The sequence below is a fragment of the Lissotriton vulgaris genome, chromosome 7 (assembly GCF_964263255.1).
Source record: "Lissotriton vulgaris chromosome 7, aLisVul1.2, whole genome shotgun sequence".
NCBI lineage: Eukaryota > Metazoa > Chordata > Amphibia > Caudata > Salamandridae > Lissotriton > Lissotriton vulgaris.
In genome coordinates, this window is record NC_141695.1 from 1,637,690,692 (window position 1) to 1,637,714,852 (window position 24,161).

Sequence of the window (24,161 nt, forward strand, 5' to 3'; positions counted from 1 at the left end):
ATTATAGGCAACCGACGAAGAGACTTGTTTTCAACTAATTTCTTGAAGGGCAGGAAGTTGGATTCATCCACTGAAGACCAGTTACTTTACATTAATTGCCGATTATTGAAAACAATTCTACAGTTGACAGCACATTCTATGGTTTGAAGCATGAAAGAAATACTGTGGCAAACTTTTGATCTTGTTGACAAGAGAACCAATCTACCTTAGTGTTTCCATTTAGATCAAGTTAATCCAGTTAATCTGAACATAGAAATTATTTAATAAGCATCTCCAGTAGGTTTCTGGCTGTTCTGAAGAACTGATCACTTTCCCTGTGCTTTGAAATTTGGGGTAAATGTAAAATGTCTTTAAATTATGAGCTTTCTTTCAAGGCAGTCCACTCTGACAAATGTTCAATTTTCTATGACAATACAAGAATGGTCAATAAATTGTTAGCATGTGATGTGCTCAACATCTTTTTATTTTAGATCAGTGGAGACTTGGATAATTTGGATGCCATCTTGGGTGATTTGACAAGTTCTGACTTCTACAATAATGCTATATCCTCTAATTCAAGTAACCTTGGAGCTAAGCAACCCATTTTTCAAGGTATGTCATCTTTACTTAATGTGTACAGTAAATTAATATATTTGTATATATACAAATCTAATACGCTGCTAAATTAAGCCTACGTTTGTTCCCTGATATGCTCTTCAAGGTTATTCTCATGGGCTTTATGGAAATGTACTAAAACTAAATACTTGTATTCTAACATACTCTTTATGATTGCTCTGTTGCTGTAGCTGCTTTTGGGTGTTTAGACACAGAAGACTGACCTACCACGATATGTCAATTGTTTCAGAAATGTTGGCTTGTCCAGTACTGGCTAGAAGCCCCTCCTTGTAGTACACAGCTTGGTCCTTGATATGTTAGCCAACTTGTGCATTGAGGAAAATGCCACATATCCCTGCAGAACCTGTAGTCAATGTGAGTCAATCATTTTGAGCATTAATCTATTTGAAGAGTAAACAGACGTGCTAATTTTGGAAATCCAAGTTTAATTAATGTTTGTTCCTGATTAAACCATAGCTTCATTTTTTGCTACAAAGGATGCTGCTGATACAGCTTTTCTCAAAAGTGCCACCTCTAATCCCACAAGGTAAATGTTGCTAATATGTCAGTCTTATCTGAAAGAGACAATTAGTTATAGATTCCTTACCTTGTGAATTACCTCAGGCGTCAGACTGGATCCAGAGAATTTTTTCGTCCGCAGTACCCCTGCGTGTTGAGAGGTGGCGTCTGTTGACTCCGCGTTCGTCATTAGCATTGTGGTCGCCGGGATGACTCCGCAGCAGCTACTTAGACGCCACCCTCGCGTGCTGTCAGTTATTTCTTTTTCGCGAGAGCGGTCCCTCCAGTCACTTTTTGACAGACTTTTTCCGCATCTGTACAGTTGCACCAAAAGACCTGAACTTGTCCATCCTCTGGCCCAGTTCCCACTGTCTATCCAGAGTGGATTGGAGAGGTCAGACCGTACCTCAGAAGAGAAATCGGGGCCCTTTAACGTTTTTACTTTTAATGAGAGATTTAAGATTCTTTCCTTCAGAGTATATATAAGGAAATTGATCAAAATCTTCCTGGGCTTCGTTCTGCCAGGATTTAATCGGAATGGGTCCTGATGTATCTGCTGGATATCTTTGTCATGCTCCTCGACGGATTCTTCAAGATTAAGTGAATCCTTCAATACATTGATCACAAAGGCCTTGACATCCCCTCCCTCCTTTCCTTCCGGTATCTTCAGGAGTCTGAGGTTATTCCGCCGGGAGTAGTTTTTCAGCGATTCGACCCTCTCCCTCATAGCATCTCCTTCTCTCCGTAGGTTTTGGATTTTGGATTCAGCAACCTCGCTGCTGGACTTCAATAGCCCCACAGAGCCCTCAAGTACCTCTGTTCTCTCGCATAGTCCATCTACTTTCCTTTCTAAGGTCTCGCATGATGCTCGTATCTTGCTCTGGTTGGTTTTAGATACCAGGAAATCATATCTTATTTCTTCCCTCATAGATGATATTGACGCTACTAGGGCCTCAAGTGTGTTCCCGGCCCCATTTACCTCCCCACTCTTGCCGTCCATACCCGCATCTACCACCTCTTCCAGAGGCGTTGGCGCTTGTTCACAAGTAACATCGCCCTCAGCTACCACTTCGGGGAGAGGGGGTGGGTCATCCATCCCTGATTCAGCGGTAGTGATAGATCCTGAAGGTGTAGGTGTGTGTGGTGAAACTGTGGGCAGAGGAGCAGATGTATCCGTAACTGTAGCTGGTAACCGATCCAGCACCTGGGGCAACACTTTAAAGAATGAGCGCAAATAGCGGGTAATCCTTGCCGTGCCGCTCTTGGAGTATCTATTATATGCCCCCCTCTGAGAGCTACCCCTGGGTTTCGTGCCTTTACCCACCTCCTTACTGCTGCTACTGACCCTCTGGTTAACCTGGTTAACCTATATACCGACTACAGTAGCAGCCTCTACCTCCACTTCTGCACCTTTTGGATACCGCCGTTCCTACCTCAAGCCTATTCCTACCTCAAGCCTATCCCCCTCTTTAGCTGGGCATTCTGGGACTTGACGTTTCTTCCCTGATTTCTGACCTTTCCCCCGTTTCCTGCTCACATGTTTTGTGGTTTGTTTCTTATTTTAAGCTTTCCCACCACTGACAGTCTCCGTGCCCCCCCACCACCCCAACCTTACTGGCAAGATCCACAGTTGATTCAGGGATACTGCAGGCTTCCACCTCCCCAGCCCTGTCTCTGACAATACCTTCCGGAGTCCCCGCCGGGTTTCTTCACAGTGACGCTGGAGACACTGGAAAAGCTAGAGAGAGCTTGCTGGGGGCCAGCAGCCCCCCTGCCGCAGCCTGACCCGCCTCGAAAAAGTCCCCAAGCCTAAGCTCCACGGCTGCTCGGCACCACCGGCTCCACCGCGCCAGGGAGGCGAGGGGGAGGGACCGGGAACCTGCACCTTCAGCCAAGCACATCCGAGAGAGCCTCGCAAGGGCAGCGGGGAAAACAGCCAATGTATACAACAAAGACGGCAAAGAAGGGTCTAAGCAACTTTCTTTACCTCCTGGGGTGGGTTTGAAATCCAATTACGGCTCCATTAAGCTACAGAAGAGTCAGCAGCCCCGCGGTGCATCGGAGGGTTGCTTTGGACGCGCGCACCGCCCTAACCTGCGGCCGCCATGTTCTCCCCCTTCACGCCTCCACCGATGGGTACTTTTGTGCCCCTGTTCTCTCCTGGTCTCTTCAGGCCAGATTGGCAACCAGAGGCGGGTGAGGAGGACTGGGAAGGGTCTGGAGACACTTTGGCAGACCAGTTGGGTTACGAACTGGGCTGGAGAGATATGTACTGGGGGAAGCCAGTGGTCTGAATACCTCACCGGACCTTGGCATGTTGTCTTCTCCTACCGTGGGTATGGAGGAGGGAGCGTCTTATGCAGTGGTGTTGCGTAGGGGAGCAGAGGCTCTCAACCTCAATATTCCTACAGTGGCGGTAAGGACTAACCTCCTGACAGAGGTGCTTCAACCGACAGCAAGCTCTTTGGAGCCCCTGCTGCTGTTTAATGAAGCCCTAACTGACGGAACTACTTTTCCGAGACGACGCCCGAGGAGACCGCAAGAAACTGAAATTTAGCGAAGCTGAATATTGACATCACCTTTCGTGGATGTGTATTCTGACATCCTTCCTTTTCGCTGGAATATATTCATCTCATAAAACTTGATCAATCTATCCCATAACAAAGGGATATTTGTCATCCAAGTTCCTGGAGACTGGTGCCATTACAGTAGCTGGAGATTGCGTTTTGCTGTTAAAGTCCAGAATACAAAACAGTATCTTATCATTTCGCCCTGAAGAAGTCCTTCGGACGAAAGGCGTTGGCTACTTGTTTGTGAAGATTTGAAATAAAGCAAGAAAAGAATACATCATGGCTTATTGACATTTTTGACCTCATTGATATTGTCATTGTACATTATATGGTGTGCTGAACCATTTTTCCGAATTGTACACAGTGCCTTTGGCATTGACTCTGGAGGCCTAGGGGTATATGGCCTCAGGTTCTTGGCACCCACAGATACAACCAGACCAAGATTCATTAGATTGAGTGCAGTCAAGTGTCTCACCCTGTACCCCTGCTCTAGCATCACAAATTGACATCCTTTTGGGCACCTGTTCCAGGTCCAACACAGGTGCTCCTGTGGATAGGATGATTGCCCAACGCCACCGCCCGGTCCCGGATGACCCCACTTTCCTCTCCCAACACCCCACCCCTGGAAGCTTGGTGGTCCAAGCCTTCACGTCAAAAGGCACATTCCCTAACTCACCACCTGATAGGAAATCCAAAAAGCTAGACCACCTAGGGAAGATGTTTTCCTCCTCCAGCTTGGGACTGCCATCGGTAAACACTGCATGTCTTTTGGGCCGTTACACCAACTCCGTGTGGGATATGGTGGCGCATGTGCTGTCCCAGTGCCCGGAGGAGGCCCGGGCTGTACTCTCCTGTGCAGTTGCCAAGGGGAGAGACGCAGCAAAGTTTACCATTCGCTGTGGACTGGACACCGCCGACTTGCTAGGCAGTACAATTTCCATGTCGGTAGCCTCTCGACGCTTCACCTGGCTGAGGTAGACTAGTTTTTCAGGATATGTCCAAGCTCCCCTTATGGATATACCCTTTGATGGCTGTCGCCTGTTCGGCAACAAGGCAGACAACGCGCTAGAGCACATCTGAAAGAGACACGCTAGTGATAGATTCCTTACCTTAGAATATCCCCATGCGTCAGACTGGATCCTGAAAGTTTTTAGTCGGCAGTACCCCTGCACGTCGGTAGGTTGCGCCGTGCGGCTCCGCACCAGTCGCTGGCGCCGAGATGACGTCAAGGAGACTACTTGGGCCCCACCCATGCGCGCTGACGTCTGTTCATTCTTTTTCCGTGCCAGCAAGTGCAGATCTGGTTAGAGCACGTTCCCTAGTCTCTTTTTGACTAACTTTTTTGAGACTTTGGTCTCTACTTCTTTTTGAGTCTTTGACTCCTGGTGCCACGTAGGGATGCCTGGGTTTAAATCCTGCGGGGCCTGCCGCCGTACTATGTTGGTGGGTGACCCCCATGGCGCCTGTCTCTACTGTCTGGAGCGCGGCCATGACTCCCGGTCATGTTCCGACTGTCTGGCCATGGCTCCGAAGGATTTGTGGGAGCTGTCCCGAAAGCTGCTGGAGGCCCGGCAGTAGTCTCCGCTCCATTCGAGTTCCAGGGGTCGCTCAAGGGTCCGCCCGTGGAGCCATCCCCATCGCTCCTCGGGGTCGAAGTCTTCACACTCAGAATCTGATAAGAGACACCATAAGAAGTCTTCGAAGAAGCGCTTGCGCTCTGTGACATCCCCCTGTTGGTCTCCGGTTGCAGACGAGGGGGCCAGGGATATTTCCCCTGCTGCTCCATTGGAGCCTGTGAGTCCCGTCGTCGACTCCGGCCAGGTGCAAGAATTTCCTGCTGTCATGGACCGCCTTTTCAGGCCTCAGGCTCCCGCCGGCGCTCCTTCGGGTCCCACGGTCCAAGCTGAGGGTCCTTGCTTGCCGCCGGTGGCGCAAGCTCCTCCGGAGGCCCTGGCCCCGGCCCCGCAGGGTCCACCGCCGGCAGCCCCGGCGCCGCAGGATCCACCGGCGGCAGCCCTGGCGCCTCCCGCAGCTCCATTCCTGCCGCCCCAGGGGGTCCCCTTCGTCCCACCTCCGCCCTGGTTTCTGGACAATTTTGCTCCGAGTGGGGAACCTAATTGGGACATGAGCAGGATTGGCGCCGACCAAAGCTGTTCCCAGCGCTGTCAGACCATTTGTACATTGGTTTTCCCCTGTCCCTCACCCGCCGCTGCAGCTTGTGTCTCGGGCGTGTAGGAGGGGGACGACTGGGAGGGGTCTGAGGGCCCTCTTGCACGGCAGTGCAGGTCTGAACAGGAGTGGGCGTAGGAGTCGAAGGATGCAGATGGCCTTGACCTTCTCCTCTGACCCTGGTTTTCTGTCTCCTCCTGCTGTTATGGAGGAGGGCGCCACATGCACTGTGGTGCTCTGTAAAGCAGCTGAGGCCCTTGACCCTGATCTGCCTACTGTCGCTCTCAAAACCAACCTCCTCACTGAAGTTCTTCAGCCTTCGGCAAGCTCTATGGAGCCTCTGCTTCCTTTCAATGAGGCGTTAACAAATGTTTTGATGGGCACCTGGTCTAGAACAGCCACAGGGGTTCCTGTGGATAAGAACGTGGCCAGACGTCATCGCCCTGCACTGGGTGATCCTGTCTTTTTAACGAACCAGCAAAAATTCAGAATTCCTTCTCCTGGATTCACTATTTATCAAATCTTTAATTAGTCATGGGGTCTTCCCTAGAGAAGCAAGGGGGTTTGTAGTGTTACAGTAGTTACCAAATTTACACTTCAATGAAAATGGTGCCCATAGGTATCAGCAAAAACATGAAACAATAGTGTTGTTGTATAAAAATATTGATCAATTATTTATTTAAAAAACATAATGCAAACAATTTATAATAAGTCACAACATGTACAAAATTACAAATTTATTCTAGGTTTTTACAAACGCAAAAAACATTCATCATTTTAAAAAAGATTATTATTAAAACATCATACTGTCAATTATACAATGGTTTTTGTTAAAAATTACTGGGACATAGGAACGAACCATCCAACTCCGTAGAGCCTGGTCATACAGGCTCCGCTTCCCAAAGTGCATTTCCTACCGCCCCGCCAGATAAGAAATCAAAGAAGCTGGAGCAGTTTGACAAGAAATTGTTTTCCTCTGCCAGCTTGGGGCTGCGGTCAGTCAACACCGCATGCCTCTTGAGCCGCTACTCACGCTGTGTGGGACATGGTGGCGCAGACGCTGCCCCAGTGTCCGGAGGAGGTTCGAGCAAAATTCGCTATCTGGTTGTGTTTGCTGGACACCGCAGACTCTCTGGGTAGGGCGATCTCCAAGACAGTGGCCCTACGTTGCCATGCCTGGCTGCAGAGTTCACTCATGGTCATGCCCTTTGATGGAACCCGCCTGTTTAGTGGTAAGGCAGACAGGAGCGTTTTAAGGACTCTCCGGCTACGGCCAAGTAGGTGGGTCTCTCCACCACCCGCCCGGCCACGTCCGCCTTTCGTATCCACAGAATGGGTGCCCCTGCAAGTTCGTTCAGCCAGAAACCTGCGCAGAACCAACCTCAGGGTGGATGTGGTGGCTGCCATGGCAGCACAGGGGGGGGCCAGCGTGCGGGTCTGTCCACCGCAGCATCCACGTCAAAGCCTACCTAGTCCAAGCTTTGGGGTGCAGGATTCAACATCACCTCCCCCACTGGCTTTCTGTCACTTAGGACAGGTGGGTGCTGCAAATTGTCCGAAGGGGCTACTCCTTCCCCTAAGAGTCTGCCCACCCCCCCAGCCATGCCACCTCAGTTCCACTGCATGTTGGGGATCTCTTTGCACATCTCCAACAGGAAATCACGGCCCTCTTGGCCAAGAGGGCCATCAATTGTGTTCCTGGGCCAGAAGTAGGACGTGGTTGTTATTCCCACTACTTTCTGGTCCCCAAGAACGAGAAAGGGGGCCTGCTCCCCGTCTTGGACCTCAGGAACGTCAAGATGTTGACTCTGGCTCGGGTCTTGGCTGCTCTCGACCCTAGAGACTGGATGGTTGCATTGGACTTGCAGGACGCATATTTTCATATCCCCGTCCTGCCTGCCCACCGGCGTTACCTGCGGTTGATGTTAGGCCAGGAGCATTTTCTTTTTGCCGTGCTCCCCTTCGGCCTTACCAATGCCCCTCGGGTGTTCACGAAAGTGATGGCGGTGGTCGCAGCTCTACTGGGCAGATCTGGAATTTGTCTTCCCCTATCTCGACGACTGGTTGTTGAAGGTGGGCTCGCCCCAGGCAGTCGTCGCCCACCTCCAGACTACGGCTGACCTCCTGCATTTGCTGGGGTTCTCCATCAACGTGCCGAAGTCGCACCGGAGTCCCTTTCAGAAGCTCCCCTTCATCGGAGCGTTCCTGGATTTGACGTGGTTTCTGGTTTATCCTACTGAGCAGCGAGTCCGGGATATTCAGGCTATAATTCCGATCTTTCAGCCTCTATCCATGGTTTCAGTCAAGATGACCCTCCGGCTCCTGGGCCTGATGGCCCCTGCATCCTACTAGTGCAACATGCCAGACGGCATATACGGGCTCTGCAGTGGGACTTGAAGTTCCAGTGGGCACAGCAACAGGGCAACCTGTCCGATCATGTCCAGATCTCAGAGGGCACTGCTTGACAATTGCAATGGTGGCTCACAAATCTCGATTGGGTCAATGGCAGATCCCTCTCCCTTCCCCAACCGGAACACACAGTAGAGACGGATGCGTCCCTCCTGCGATGGGGAGGCCACTTGGGAGAGGCGGAGATTAGAGGCCTCTGGTCTCTGGCGGAGTCTTTGCTCCATATCAACCTTTTGGAGCTTCGGGCGATCCGGCTTGCACTGAAAGCTTTTTTTCCCTCTGTGCGGAGAAGTGTAGTGCAGGTGTTCACGGACAACATGGCCGCCTAGGTATTGCAACAAACAGGGCGGGGTGGGGTTGTGGACCCTATGTCAGGAGGCTCCGCGCCTCTCAACATGGCTGGAACATCAAGGCATTACCTTGGTGGTTCAACACCTGGCAGGTTCTCTGAACACCAGGGTGTACGAACTCAGCCGCAGGTGCCTGATTGATCACGAATAGCGTCTCAACTCTGACGTGGCGCAAGGCCTTTTTCTGCAGTGGGGAGAACCTTGGTTAGATCTATTCGCCACCGAAGAGAATGCGCAATGTCATCAGTTCTGCGCGCGGTAGTTTCAAAGGCGGCACTCGCTCGGCGACTCTTTTCGTCGCGGGTCGAGCTGCGGTCTGTTGTACGTCTTTCCGCCTATACCACTTCTGCCCAAAAAATTCAAAGATGACCACACGTGGTAGCTTCCGGGGAGGACATATGACGTCCGGAAAGGCTGGATTAGACACCAAATGATGGGACAGTTGATGTCCGACAAAAATCTAACAGAAATTGGATTACTACTACTTAACAAAATAATTCTGGACTCAACCACTAGATGTCAGTATAATGCACAGTTTATCAATTCAGAAACCTCTTCAAGCTGTAAAACTACTCCAACCGAAGAACCCATTTTGTTGTCCTCATCCAGGTCACAAAACACCAGAACGTTGCAGAAACATGGTCCAAAAAATATTTGGATAAGAATCGCAGAATCTACTACTAAAGACACCCAACCGCTATGTAAAGCCAGCCTTGACAACACTTTCACTGTCAACACTGTGAAGGATTACAACAAAGCTAACCTCTTTGTTATATAGTTCAAATTCAAAAGAACTTGTGTTAACTCTTCGCTGTCCTGATGAAGTTGATAATCTTTCTTCTCTGTGTAAACTCAAAGGTTTAAGAATAGTATGCAAATTGTCCATTCTGTTAGTCAAAGCAAAATTCATTCAAGATAAACTGCCACCTTCTTTAATTCAACAAGCACCCTATCTGTTTGAAAAACACTTTATATGGACATACTTTTTCCTCGGTACTATGGAAAAAATGACACTATACACATGTATGTTGATATGACCCTCAGAACCAGTAGATATTGCTGTTGAATGGGCAGTACTCTGATGTCAAGAATGCCAGGGATTCCACTGCAGTACTAGACCTCTGTCTTAAATAAGTTGTACGGTTTAACAATAGATTACAACCTGTCTTCAGTTTACTGTGCACTTAAACATATCCTTTATTAAATGTTGAATGTATGTACAAGTAATGTTTTATTTATCATTTATGATAATTTTATTCGATTTTAGGAGGCATGCGGAGTCCACAGTCTGCACAGATGACTCGCCCACCTTTCAATCGTGCAATGTCTCTGGATAGCCCTATGAACGTAGGTACCAGCCCGCCTATGAGAAGCGTCAATTCATTCTCTTCATTGCCAAAGCAGAACGTGATGGGGAGCCCAAGAATGATGGAAAGCCAGGATAGTTTTGGAGCCACCATGGGTAAGTAAATATGTTTTTCAATTAATATGCTAAGAAGAGCCACTGTATGGGATTTTCCGAGTCTCTAAAGGTATCTGAGATGCCAGAGCCTTGTCTGCAGTCTGCACTAGGGTGCTGCTCCGTCTTGTGGGTAGGATTATATGTTATAATTTTCTGTGTTTTCAATGTTTTCTTTGTACATCATAATTTTAAAACCAGTCTATTCCTTATTTCAGGCACTTCTTGTTAATTGTTAGCATTACATCTAGAGATAGGAGCACCAGTTATTTTAACACAGTCAAGAATCTTTTCCATTGAGAAATGATGCTTCATGGTTTACAAGTACCTCATAATACTCCCTCAGTCAGCATAGTTCTTCTATTATTAGTTACAACCTTGTATCTCTAAGAAAAATTCCCTGTTGTCAAGTCCCTGTCTTCCGAAGTTGTTCTTTTGCAGTGTCCCTTGGAGAATAGCATGCTCACGTTCTGGCTTCCTCTCAAGACAAAGCAATGTTGAGAGAAAAGTGCACTTCGGTTATTCCAAAAGTTAAAACATAGCACATCTGAAAGCTCCGACCTTCATTTTTAGGTCTAGGTAATATCCGGTCTGCCGAAGGCAGACCGGAAGTCCGAGATTTAATGTTTCTTAGTGTTGGACTATTGTCCCGCCTCTGTTTTTGCCTCTCTCCCATTGGCTGGCTTTCTAAACGGAGGCCAGCCATTGGAGGAGAGGGGCGTCACTTGAAACAAGCTCCGTCTTTTTTGGATTCGGGGGCGTACATTTTGCTGTTCTTTCGCCAGTGACGTCACCAGTCACTGCGACCCTGCTCCTCAGCACTGCTCACCACCTCAGTCCTGCGTGCACCATCGCTGCACGCCCCCTTTTTCGCAGACCTACCCTGAGCCTCTGTCTCCTGTATGCTAGTGTTACTCAGCACTTAGCAGCTCCATTCGTCACCTGAGACCCCCGCATATCCGCAGAAAACCCCCTCAACAAACCCTTCTCCCGTACCTGAGCGTCGCCCCCCCCATCATTTTCTCATCCATCATGAGCCCCACACACTCTCACCCTGAAAAGGCTCCTCAGCCCTCATATCGCACCCTGGTTTCGCTCTCTGAAGTAGATGCCCCGAGAGAGAGCCGAGCTGTATGCGCGCGCCTTCCATGTTTTCGCGTAATTCACATTCTCTCCCGTTGGATTGGCTCGCTGTCAGCAGCTGCTGCCTGAATGGTATAAATTCCAGCTGGCACGTGGCCATCTCCGCTGCGGGAGCACCGGCTGCTGTGTCATCCAATATTGGGAGAGGAGTATTTGTGATATCTCCAAAAATTCCGCGCAGGTCCTCCAGGGTGGCTGCGAAATCAGAAAACTATTAAAAATCCGCTCTGTTTCAAGGGCGGAGGCTGGGCTGTCGAACCGTGGAGCCCTGGTTCTCAGGCTGGCCCCTGTGTCCGTTTCTGGTCTCTTCGCCGCCGCAGCCCCCTCCCTCCCTCGCAGGCCTGGCCATACCTTGCGGGCTCGGCTATGCAGCTTTCGGCCGAGCTGCGGGTTATTTGGGGTCCACAAACTATGGAAACCCGCCAATTCCGTTCTGTGTGCAGAAAGCACTTAATTGCAGCTACCGCCCAGCGTGTAGCGCAGTGAAGCCGATTCACGGCGCTACATATTTGCTCTGGTTCAGCATCGATCTTGATTCCAATTGATTACCAGTCATACACAAATGAATGTGATCCGCCCAATGGCATGACCGCTAGCCACTTACAGATTATTTTACTGTACCAAAAAATGGGCCACTTAAAATCGGGATATGTGGAAAGAAATCTAGTCTTGTGCTAAATTAAGAAGTGCGGTGCAGTCTCCTAATTTACATTTTTTTTTATTTCTTCTTTCAAAAACACGTTGTTCTCTCTTGATGACCCTTGACCTGTACATTATTACCGCTAGCTCTTGCTGTCCGTGTTCTGTACTGTACCCTTGAAATGGTTTCAGATGTCAACGATGTTTGTAATACAACAAGGTTTTGTGTACTGCAGCATCGTATTGGTTTCTACACATGGAGAGAACATCCCTTGTCGATGTAGGCTGGGTTCACCCGGTTGTTTGACTTTCACGTTCAGTTTCTCGTGTGGCCTTTTCTGTAGTTTTTCCCTCCTGACTTGTCCGTCTTTACTACTTTTGAATAAGAAAGATGTTTTTAAAACACATTTTATTGACAAATTTCACAACTATTCTACACTTCTTCTAAAAGAATGCTGCATGTTTGCCTGCTGGGTGCTGTGCTGTGGGAGAGTAGGTTACTGCTAAATTATAATGCTGCTGATGGCTATGCTGACGGTTCCAAACATTGAAACTTGACACCTCTCTACAGTCGTGTGCCAGCACGTCCCCTTGTTGAAGGAGGAGGTGTGTCCCCTCATGCCTGGGTTAATAACTTGTAAACAGTCGTGCCCGCCTGCTTGAATTAGATGGACTCTCCGCCTGCTGCCGTGGAGGGTCGGTGTCAGTGCTCTCTCTCGCTTCGTGCCCTAGTGTTCTCTGCCCCCTCCCTCTCCTGTCACAGAGCCCTCCAGGCCGTTGCAGCTTCAGACCTGCCTCCTCGCCCGCACCTCCGCTCCGGGCTCCTGCGCTCTGTCCCGCGCGCGGACCCCGGCTGAAGGCTGCCCTCGGACGCGGCACTGCACGCGACCCTTCCTGCAGGAGTTTGTTGTCTTCATCCCTGGACAGATGGGGCCATGCACCACAATCCACCGCATTTGCCATAAAGCATTCATTTTAACATTAGCAAAGATGGCTCCTGACATTAATGAGGTTTCCCTACAGGCCTGTCTAGACTATGAAGCCTGTTGGTTCTCTGCTTTAAACACGTTACAATCAGTCATCCTTCTGAAGTTGATGACACCTATTATGCAGGCTTCCAGACACAAGTTCTGTCGATGACATTGACAGATAAATACTGAAATGCTGCATTTCAGTGCGTTATTTTAAATATATTTGCTTGGTACAATTAAAAGATTTTAGCAGACTTCGCTCCCTTTGTTGTTCGTTGTGGGCGGTAATACCACATGTGGGGAATACCGGACACACAAGGTCTGTTTTTACTTTGTTAGCTATTTACCTATTTACGCCCCGTTCCAATTTCCTCACCTCTAAATAGGAGACAACATTGTCATGTCTCGTGTTTTCGGAATATTGCCAAATAATGGACATCAGTGTCTGCCGAAAATCATTTGGTGAAGCAGTTACCACAAAAAATCATGATCTTCATATAGGCAAACTCCTGTTTGTGCCTGAATCAGAAAGTTACTCCGAATGAGCCTGGCAGTCTTTCTCAGGGTGTCAGTGACAATAAAATGAATGAAGAGCGTCCTCTCTCTTTATTTGGACATGGTGTGTGGGCACGCTCTTGGGTCCAGGAGGACCACCCCGAAAAAACATGGTAACAATTAAGTGCTGCGCCGGTCTCAGCTTCTATAATATCTTTAGGGATTGCAGGGAGGGCGACGCTTAAATGTTTGTGTCTACAGAAGCGCTCATCCTGTTTCCGTAAGAGGTTCTGTTTAATGTGTACTTTCCGTCTGTTTCTTTGTTGTACAAGCAGATGATGCTATGCGCGGATACTGGCACGCTCGGCGGTGGATGTGGAGGACTGGCCTACAGAGAAAGTGCCAGGTATTCAGAGTGGCCGGTGCCTCCGAAAGGTCGGTAGGGGCAGGGTAAAGCAAGGGCACAGTCGTGCGTGCCTCTGGACGGCCGGTTGGTGGTGAGGCAGTGACAAGTTAGGCCGCAATCTCCGACAGTCAGGTTCCAATGGGACATTCCAGTGCTTCTGAATGTTCTGTAGGGAAGGGGCAAGAAAGGACACACCTGCATCTTCAAAGAGCGCGAAGGAATGGACAGGAAAGGGGCAGGCGGGTGTCATTCGCTGTTCTGTTGGCTTGGGGTCAACGGTCTGGGCTGGTTCCTCTGAAAGGCTGATAGTTTGAGACTGAACCTAATAGTACCTAATATTGGCACCGAGACAGAATAGTCCAGCACTTCTAAACACACTGGAGCCCTTCCGTCGATAGGGTTGGGTTAAAGTCAATCACAAGCAATCCTAATTCTTTTTTTTTTTTTACAGATTTATATAGCCCGAGCTACTTACATGGCCATCCAGCTACATTACTAAAGGATCAGATTTCTCTCTTTTTATGCACTGGGAGATTTAAGCAATTCTCCTGGAATCATAGGCTGTTGAGCCAAGCCAGGGCTCAAACCCGGTCCTCAAGTTCCAAAAGGCTGCAGCTGTGCCTGCTTAGACGCACCTCTTTTTTCATGACATTAGTGCTTGTACGCTGTACGCCGCTCTGGCCATCTTTTGGTTTTGCAGCAGCCCGGTCCAGCCCCGCTCGTCACGGGATGTAAAACTGGCAGACAGCTCTCGGACATGAGTGATACAGCCTTTGTCTGAGAACTCCTCAGAGTGACTGTCGTATATTTAATGTGACAATCGATGCCTGCGCACATTTAATGTACCGGCTTCAAAATCCCTCAGCTGAACTGACACATATGTAAATAATTGGCATGAACTGCGTGCGGTATAGCGGTCAGGACCAACACCTGGCAAACGTACGAGGGGACACCACCAGCGCTCATCGGCGGAAATGTAAATGAACAGTAGCTGTGATGTTCGACCGGCCTGCACATATTTAAGATGGCCGAGGGCACACTTATCAGCAGAGGCAGAGCTGCCAGTTTTTGAATGGGCAGTATTAACATGTACTACGGTAGGCAGCATCAGTATAATTCAGAAGTTCTAGATTTGTGGGGCAGGATCAACACTCCTTATCCGAATTGACTTGTTTATTTGGGGGCAATATCGGAGTACACTGCCTAGTTATATATTGCAGCGTTATGCAGCGCCAACTTCGCTCGAGGGCATTGTGGCGCTTTACAAGAGAACCACACCATGTTTACACATTCTCATGGGCAGGGAGGCTACGTTTTCGTAGCAAGTAGGGCAGGTTGCGAACGTGAAAATGTGTCTCCTCCCATATCGAGATGGCCTGTGCGGTAGGTCCTAGTGGCACGTAGGTGTGGCTAAAGGACCAGAGCAGCAGCATTTGTAGCTTTGGAAACCAGGTTCAAGTCTCGTTGTCTCAACATCTTGGGTATTCTGGGCAAATCACTTATCTCCTCCTGCATCCCAAAATAGAATGTGTCCATGTTTAACGAACCCGGTGCTCATGGAAAGCTGTCCAATACCTTTGGGTCAAGTTCGCGTTATATAAAAAATGCGCCAAAGCTTGGGTCCTATTATGTCCCATTGGACTGGAAATGGGCAGGCTGCACGCTTATCTGCCATTAAATCCTGGTTTCTGTAAATCCGGGTGAGCCCCCTCCCTTTCGCGGGGACGCAGATACTATTGCCCAGTAAGTGCCCCGCTATCAGGGTAAGTGGCTGCCCCCTGGGGGCAGGCGGAGGCTCTTCCAGTCCTTTTTGTCCCCGCACAGCCAGAGGGTGCGGTGTGAAGAGCTGATAATGGGGCAGGTGAAGCGGCTTCAGCGGCCAGAAGAGGCCCATCGGCTGAAGACTCTGACCGCGGGGGGCGGGGGCAGGGCATGCCCTGGGGTCCATGGTGGCGGGGGCAGGGCAGGCCGTGTGGGCAACTGGTGAGGGCTTCAAATACATCCAGTGTGCGCAGAAGATGGCCGCACGCGGGAAGCTGTGTATATGCCAATAGAAATAACAATGCCATTTATTTAGGGATACAAAAAATAAAAAAAAATAATGAGCAATACCAATAGCTCTACCAATAATATTGCCGAGACCATTGCATTGTAAATGCTTGTTGCAGCTGGATTGGAGAGCTGGTCCCAATGCAGATGATACAGTTGCTTATACTTTGCATTGCAAGCAATTTAAAGGAAAGTGACCAGTAAATGACAATAGCATAGAGTATTTATCTAACAGCTTCGGTGAGAGTGTGACACTTAGACTGGAATTCACTCATTCGCTTGAAGGCGAAGAGAAACACTATAAATATCCAGATGGGTATTTATTGGGCCACAGTATCAACATTTGGAATAGTGAGGGCCTAATTGCGATTTTAAGCGAATCGAAATTGGGTAATCTCTAGTCCTAGTCCATGAAACTCCAAGAGTTTCATTTAGCAATTCCTAAGGGGTTCCAAATTGACCCACCTTATTAATTTTAATAAGGTAGGTTGCAATTTGTGACCTCCCCTACGAATCGCTAAAATTGCGGTGATAGTCGTCTGCTGGGGTCAGCAGACCACCATGTCCATGATTCATTTTCAATCAAGCATTCATTTTATTATTTTAAATGCAGCCTGTTAAAAAAACAACCTGTTTATCTTTAAGGAGAAGTTTTCTTTTCATTTTTTTAACAGCAGGCAGTGGTCCCACTGCCTGCTCTCAAAAAACGTTTTCGCCACCATTCCCAAAGGTGAAGGGGTCCTTTGGGGTGCCCTTCGATTTGCGAAAGGGTTACCCCCAACTTGAAGTTGGTGGTAGAATGAGAATGTTTTGCGGCCACATTCACGGTCACAAAATATTCATAGAAACAGTTTTGATTCGGTATCTGGAATAGACTTCCTAAACATGCCCCTTCCAAACACTGAATCACAAGCCCATTTTGCCATTAGGTAACAGGTTACCAAAATGCTAAATAGGGTTTGATACATGGGGAAAAGCCTTTTTTGTGTTAGCATACAGGCCAATTCTGCAAATCGGCCTGTTTGCAAATGCAACATTTCTTGATGTATGTGGCCCATAGTGCCAAATAGTGGTGTGTATCACATTATAGAACAGCGGTGTAGGAGCTTTATAGTAGATTTGCCCACTCACCTAATGTGTTCGAGGTAGGGAGACAATGTTCGAATTCCTCTTGTTCCATAGGTAACAACTCAATCGCTTTCCTGTATCACTTACGTCATGTGTTCAGAGTCCGGCATTTTGTTGAAAAGGTTTTGTTGGGATGCTCAGCATATTTCTCCATACTTGTGTGCTATCTACTGCGGCATAAAAACATTTTTCCCTGTATAAAGTAGGCATAATTTGGACAGTTAATGGAAATGCAGTTCTGCCAGCCAACTAGTCTTATTGTGACCCTCTTGCGTCACAACCAGTTTCTTCTCCTTTACATTTTCGGCACTTCAGATATAGAAAGTGTTTTTGCCTACTTGGCCCTGGTTACTGAATGGATGCACTGTCTCGATCAATGCCAGGCATGCCTTTTAAAAGGTGTTCTTAACGCACACCAAGATGGTGCACCCCATTGTAGGAAAGTGCCCCATTTTTGACTTGGAATTCCAGTACAGGTTTATGCCCACTTCCCACAGGAAGTAGTCATATAGTAGGCCTAGTGACCCCAATGGGTAAATAGCCAAAAGACTACTATTCCTGCAGCTGCTGTGTCCCCAATGCCCACGAGATGTGCCAGCACTGGAACCAAGACCTCACGAGAAGTAGCAGACCTACTGCCAACATCCTTCAGGCATCCAAAGACCCCTGTGAGGACTCTGTGACCACAGAAATCTGACGCCTGTAGACACCACTAAGGCCAAATTGAAGTGGGCCTATAGTGTCAATGTGGACTCCTAGTCCTCTAGAGACCAAGTACACAGTTGTTACGCCCCAGTGAACTGTCCGCCGCCGGACGCCTCTGCACACTGGCCATCCCTTCAACTGTGTCTGCTTCTGGTAAGGAAAATCTTATGTCTAAGGACACCTCTGCACCCCTCGCCCCCCTGAGCCGTGGAAAAGAGGTCCAAAGGGGTCCCTGAGCATGATGAGTCCTGAACCCCCTTGTTGGTTAAGCCCGACCGGCCTCCCAGTCTGAGCCTGCATCCTCTTTTCCAAAAACCGATCCCCCTAGAATAACATTGGGCACCCAAAGCTGTTTTGCACCCGTCTGCCTTAATGCACTGGTGGTGTTCTGCAGGTGTTGCCTTGAACCTTGCCCACCACTCGCCTTAACTCTTGGAGATTGGTCCCGTAAGTCTCTGTAGTGTACCTGAATGGCCCATTTGCTTTTTCACCCATAGGATAACACTGCAGCTTGCAAAAATTGCCCCAAGTGTCGACTTTTTGAACTCCACAGTATGTCTCTTGAAAAACGTACATACCTGAACGAATTGATTCTGATGTCTAAACATATATAAATATACAATGTTTTAATTTTTTGATAAAAGATTGTCGATCTCCTTATTGAGTGGCGTGTATTACTTGACTATTGTTTTTATTAGCTGATGTCTTGCACTCCTCTCTGTAAGCCTACGGCTGCTCAAACACCCTACCCCCTAAAGCCTACGGCTGCTCAAACACACTACCCCCTAGAAGAGCACATTGTGATTGCTAGAGCAAGCCCCCGTCCACTCATAGGGGAACCTCGTATCTCGTTTTAATATATTCTATAAAGAGCCAGCTTCCTCAACCCATTCTCAAGCATGTGCTACCACTATGGCAGCTGTGAATTCACAAATTTCCTGGTGGCAGGGTATTTAGTGAAATTTGGACATCTTCTCACAAACTGCTGTGTTTCACATTTCCAGGTCCACTTCCACCTGCACTTTAAAAGGGGACAGACATTACTTTGCAAATAGGTACAGTGAGTACTGCAGGCTCCTGCAGCGGGATGTCTGGTGTGGTCCATGGCTACCCACTTTACCCCCTACGTAGGACTGCTCTCAAAAGCACTCTAACAGGGCACTATCTTTTTGTAGTGAGACTCCATAAGACCGGTTTGCCTCTGTGCCTGCAAGCATTTAATGATTGTGGGCGCAAAGTGATTTGCTTCTATTTCTGGACCAGGGAGATTTATTGGTTTAACAAGCAACTGTCACCATGAGTGACCAAGGGAAGAGTTCTCTTTTAACAACGTTTATCTTGTGGCAGCAAGAAAATTTATACTGATGACCCACACTCAATGTATTTATTGTCATTATCCTAAATGTAAAGGTTCCCCAAAATTTTAGTAGCCCGTTAGCTACTACATTACACTTCCCTTAACGCTGCTAAATTGAGCATTTAAGTAGACCCCCTGACAACAGGATCACAGATTCTATGGACACAAGAAGAGGACAAAGGTCAAAGAAGTGAGAACTGAGGACCGCCTGTGGACCTTTTGGTGCCAAACCCTTCCTATCTGCACCTGTCTCAACAATTGCAACAAAGCAACTTGTCTTGCCGCTGTGTATCTTCCAAGAACCTCGATAGAGTGCCAGCACTTCGCTAATTGCCAGCAATTTCACTTGGTGTAGAGGGGCTACACCCCTGCAGCTTACAGGCAAAGTCCGGTCAACCATTCTGCGGCCCCCCTCCCTGGTTCCATGAAGCAGCAATGCCGAGGAAGAGGTCTCCGTGCTCCAGAAGGTCATATCTGTCTCCCCTCCGAGTGAGAAGACTCCAGGACCAACCAGATCCTCACAGAACCAGTAACCAGGGTGCCGGACACCTTGCAGCAACCAAAGCCTGTTTGAGTCCGCACAAGATTCCAAGACCGAGCAGCTGTCAAAAAACGTCACCACTGCAGAGACCCACTTCGAGAATGGCCCAGCTGTCCTGTTTATTTTGTCCCTTCTGCCGGCGAGGCAAACAGTGCCTGCCCGTGATGTGCCAGCCCAGCTGACCTAGCCACTCTGCACCTGAGCGCTCCAGCCGAGGCCCCCCCCCCCCCCAACAACCTCCACCCCCCCTCCCCCCCCTTCCCCCAACAACCCCCCCCCCCCCCCCTGGGAGCTCCTGGACCACTGCACACTCTTTCTACCAACCTGACCAGCACCTCTGCAACTGGGCGCTCCAGAGCAGGTAAAGACTAACTGCTGGTTTTATTTTTGACCTTAGCCTCCTACCACCCTAAGTCCAGAAGGGGACCCCCAGAAACCTTTTGCTAGTAACTGTATGCAGTATATGCCTTTTTTCCCATAGGAAAGCATTGCCACGCACAAATGCATTTAAGTAAACATCTTACTTACCTGTAAAAATCAACAACGCAAAGTACTTACTTGATCAGGAACTTCTTGTTGTTGAAATGTGTATACAAATGTGTTATTTTTCTAAATTGGGCTCAGATTTATTCTGGAGGGTTTCATTTGACTTTGAGTACCTCAAATGCTTGGACCTACCCCCTGATAAGCCTAAACAGCTTGTCCACACTACCACAAGACAGAACATTTAAGATTATTACTTGTGGCTTTGTAAACCAGTAAGGGTCGCCTGGACTTTCTGCACAGTGTCCCTAGTTTTGGTACACTATATAAGGAGAGCAAGCTTCCTACAACACTCTTAAAAGATGAGGTTATTTTGGCACTGGCAGGTTATTCCCTATCTCAGGGAATTGAACTTGTGATATCAATTAACTTACAGGGATATGCTGGAAGTAATTCAGGCCTTAGTATTGCCCTGAGAAGTGTCCAGGCACTTTGAATAGAGGCCTCTGTGCCCGTAGCCCCTTAACTCTTTGTTCTCCGCATCTGTAACCTTTCACAAATATCTCTTGGAACCATTGGTCAGAACATGTCCACCTATTGCACTCTGGAGTTTTTGCTCTTTCTCTTTGGTTCTCGCCTCTCTCTCTCTCTCTCTCACTGGCTTTTGCATATGTCTGCCCTGCTCTGGTTCTCTCTCTGTGTTACTCCCTCTTTCTCTCACCCCCCTCCTACCCCTCCCCCCTCCTTCGCCTTCTTTGTGCCTCTTTCTAGCTTTCTTTCTGACGTGGCTCTTTTTCTGGCTCTCTCCTTGGCTGTCCCCTTGGCTGTCTCTTTCACAGGCACTCTGACGCTCACTCTGTCTATGTATTGGTCTGTGTCACTCTTTCTCTTCCCTCAGGCTTTCTTTGTTCTTTCTCTTGCTCTTTTTGGCTCTTATTCTGCTTTTCTCTCTTTCTTCCTCTCTCAATTCAATTCAATTCAATGCAATTTAGCTCTAAAAAGTACAACCATAAACCATTAAAAAAATAAAATCCTCATAATCAAATAGCCAATACTGTTGAAACACATTCATCATGGTATACATTTTAGAAACCTCAAAATGTGTCGCCATATTACATCAATTATACAGTACATAGGTTGATTTACAGGCAGATATCTTGAAGGAATTTCACTAATAGACAAATTACTATGAGTGTGCAAATGTACATATAGAGACTGTATTTAAACATTTCCCATAAATTCAAAAAGTAATATTTATTGTAAGGGTCACCAATCTACAATAAATCCTTTGTTCCTTCATAAAATAGGTCTTCAAGGTGGGAATTAGTCTTTCTTCTCCTAATTGCAAGTTGTAGAAAAAGGACTGCTGCGTTACATACTTTCTAATTTTTTTTAAGCTACAAATAAAATTAGCAGCAGATTTATAAAAATACAATTTTCTATTAAAAATTAAAGGTTGTAAGATACTCTTCTTAATATCGCTATAAAAATTACAAAAGAGAATAAAATGTAGTGTTGACTAATGTGACTTTCCGTCACAAGGGCAATTTGGAAGATTTTGGTTCCATTTGCCCATGGCAGGAAATGCTATTGGGTAGTGAAGGGTACCTGTTCTCAACTTTGTAAGATAAAACCTATGTTGTAGGTTTGTTATTTGCATTAAGTATTGTTGTATACCTATCGCAATTGGCCCTTCACAATGTCATAATCGTCTGCTTAGAGCATGTCTCTGTTTATCTTAATGATTCTCTTGCTCCTATGAGCCCTGTTTTTAAGACATTTTTCCAACAGCATAGGACATTCGTGGGATCATTAAAATCAACCTTCTCAACACATTAATTATAACGTTTATCAATATATAGCAGTCATGAGATTTTTGTACTATATTAGAAACCAAGGCAATCATTTTAATTTCCTGAGTAAATTTGGTTCCATCCTTACTCCAAATCCCATACCAAACAGTGGGAGCAGCTATACTAATATAGCTATTAATGTAAGGAACTGTTTATTCTTTGTGCAATATATGAAGGAGTTGACTGACGAACTGCTAATAGCCTCTTTAAAAATGTGTTCGAGGCATATGGGCTGCAGACCACACACTATAGCATTAGATCACCATCTGGTGGTGGGCCCGGATGATTACACTTTGTTGTCGTGGAGAGGTGTGGCTCACTGGTTAGAGGCGGCAGACCCGAGAGCAGAGAACGGGCTGGGACCAGGGTTCGATTCCCGTCGTGGCAGGGTCTCGGACCAAAATGATCAGCGGACTTGACAATTCTCGCCTCGGTGCCTACTCAATCCAGGGACCACACTCGGTAACTCTGGGCATTAAGCTTGCCTCATCTCCACAACGGCCCCCCACAAACGCCAGGGATGCCTAGTTTCACCTTGGAGACTCCCAGGAGGAACTATCTCACAGGGAAAGCCAGGACGGGTTCCCCAGCGGTCTATAGCGCTACGAGGCCTGCGGTGCGGGTAGCAGTGCGCTTTACAAGACACACTTTCTTTCATTTATTCTTTGTGCAATATATGAAGGAGTTGACTGACGAACTGCTAATAGCCTCTTTAAAAATGTGTTCGAGGCATATGGGCTGCAGACCACACACTATAGCATTAGATCACCATCTGGTGGTGGGCCCGGATGATTACACTTTGTTGTCTTGGAAGAGTCTTTGTTGGGTGACTCCTCCCTTAGATTGTAGTGTGCATGGGCATCGACTCCCTCCTCAGATTGTTTTTTTCCACCATCGGGCTCGGATGTGTTCATCGTTCAGTCCCGTTACCGATCTCTTTTCGAACCCATAAATCAATCTACAACATCTACAACATCGACATAGTCTTCGACACTGATTCCGGTTACCCGCGTTGAAGAAAGGATACACTTCTCGATTCCAGCGTTCGTCGTGCCCAACTGCGCCGTTGGGTCTTTGGCTCATGGAAAGAACCCCCGTCAAGAAGTGCCCTCAGTGTGGACACAAATTTCCCCACACTGATCTTCAATAGGTTTGCAACCTGTGCTTGTCTCCAGAGCACGAGATTCGAGACTGAGGCCTGCGCTTCTTTCCGGTCCAAGAAAACCTCAGGGACCGTCTAGCTCGAAGAGCTATGGACCAGTCATTGTAGTAGACACCTGACCTAATCATTGACGAGGCACCAATCGAGGTAGACGCCGAAGAACAGCAAGAAGAAGTCTCTTCCGAAGCAGAGAATTCAGCTTCCGGAGTCGAGGATCGATCCGAAGATGACTATCTTCTTCCAGCTAATCAACAGGTCGTGAGTAAGAGCGTCGACCCTGTTCACCCCACCATATCGGGACAGGCTTAAGTTCCACCTCCAGCTTCGGGTCCAGGTGCACACCGACCAAAACCTTCCGATGCCCCGCCTTCAGGCTCGGCAGCAAAGAGTACTAAAAAGCCTCCAGTCGACTCGGGCTCTAGTCGGTCTGTCGGTCCGGAAAAGCAGAAGGTACTAAAGCCAAAGTCAACACCGGCACCAAACATTCACCGGTACCGCAAACAGGCGAGCCGAAACAAAGTTCGGCGCCGATAGAGGTTCCCAAAGTTACCGAACCGAAAACTACTCTGGTTCCGAAAAAAGCAGACCCGAAAACAGTTCCGATATCGAAACATGTTTCGGCTCCAAAGGCAGACGAATCTAGACACATGGGAACAAAAGCTTCGGATCCAAAAAGCGCGGATCCAAAGAAAAGACAAGAAAAGCCTTCAGAACTGAAACCAAGAACCGTTCCAAAGACAATAGACACTGCAAAGTCTACACTTTTCGGCCCCAAAACAGATAAATCGGCGCCGAAAAAGGATTTGCCAATAGAAGAGCTTTTCCAGCCTGATGCAAGGCAAAAAACTCTTAAAATTCATCCAAAGACTGGACATGTATACACAGTGCCTGAAAAGAGGAAAATGGACTATCCTAAACCACCGCCAGTTCCTCTTAAAAAGAATGTTCAAACTTCCCCTATAAGAATTCCTTCACCAGAAGTAGAAATGCCAGTAGATCTCTTCTGTACATTCTCCAGCCAGTACACAGAGCTTCATACCACAACATGACTATGGGGATACCTACTCACAAGAGGTAGAGAGTGAACATCAAATGGATGATATTAATGATCCAGATGATATGGCTGGGCCATCAGGTGACCCATGGGAAGACTATAATG

The 24,161-nt window shown here is 47.8% G+C and overlaps 1 protein-coding gene across 6 annotated transcripts in view; it reads left to right on the forward strand.

Annotated features, from left to right (window-relative positions):
- NCOA3 (nuclear receptor coactivator 3) overlaps nt 1-24,161 on the forward strand; it is a 633,192-nt gene that overhangs the window by 327,139 nt on the left and 281,892 nt on the right. For all 6 annotated transcript variants that reach the window (XM_086932604.1, XM_086932603.1, XM_086932607.1 and 3 more), the window contains 2 exons: nt 471-591; nt 9,879-10,073. In XM_086932604.1, the coding sequence (XP_086788730.1) occupies nt 471-591; nt 9,879-10,073 (316 nt within the window). The remainder of the gene's footprint in view (nt 1-470; nt 592-9,878; nt 10,074-24,161) is intronic.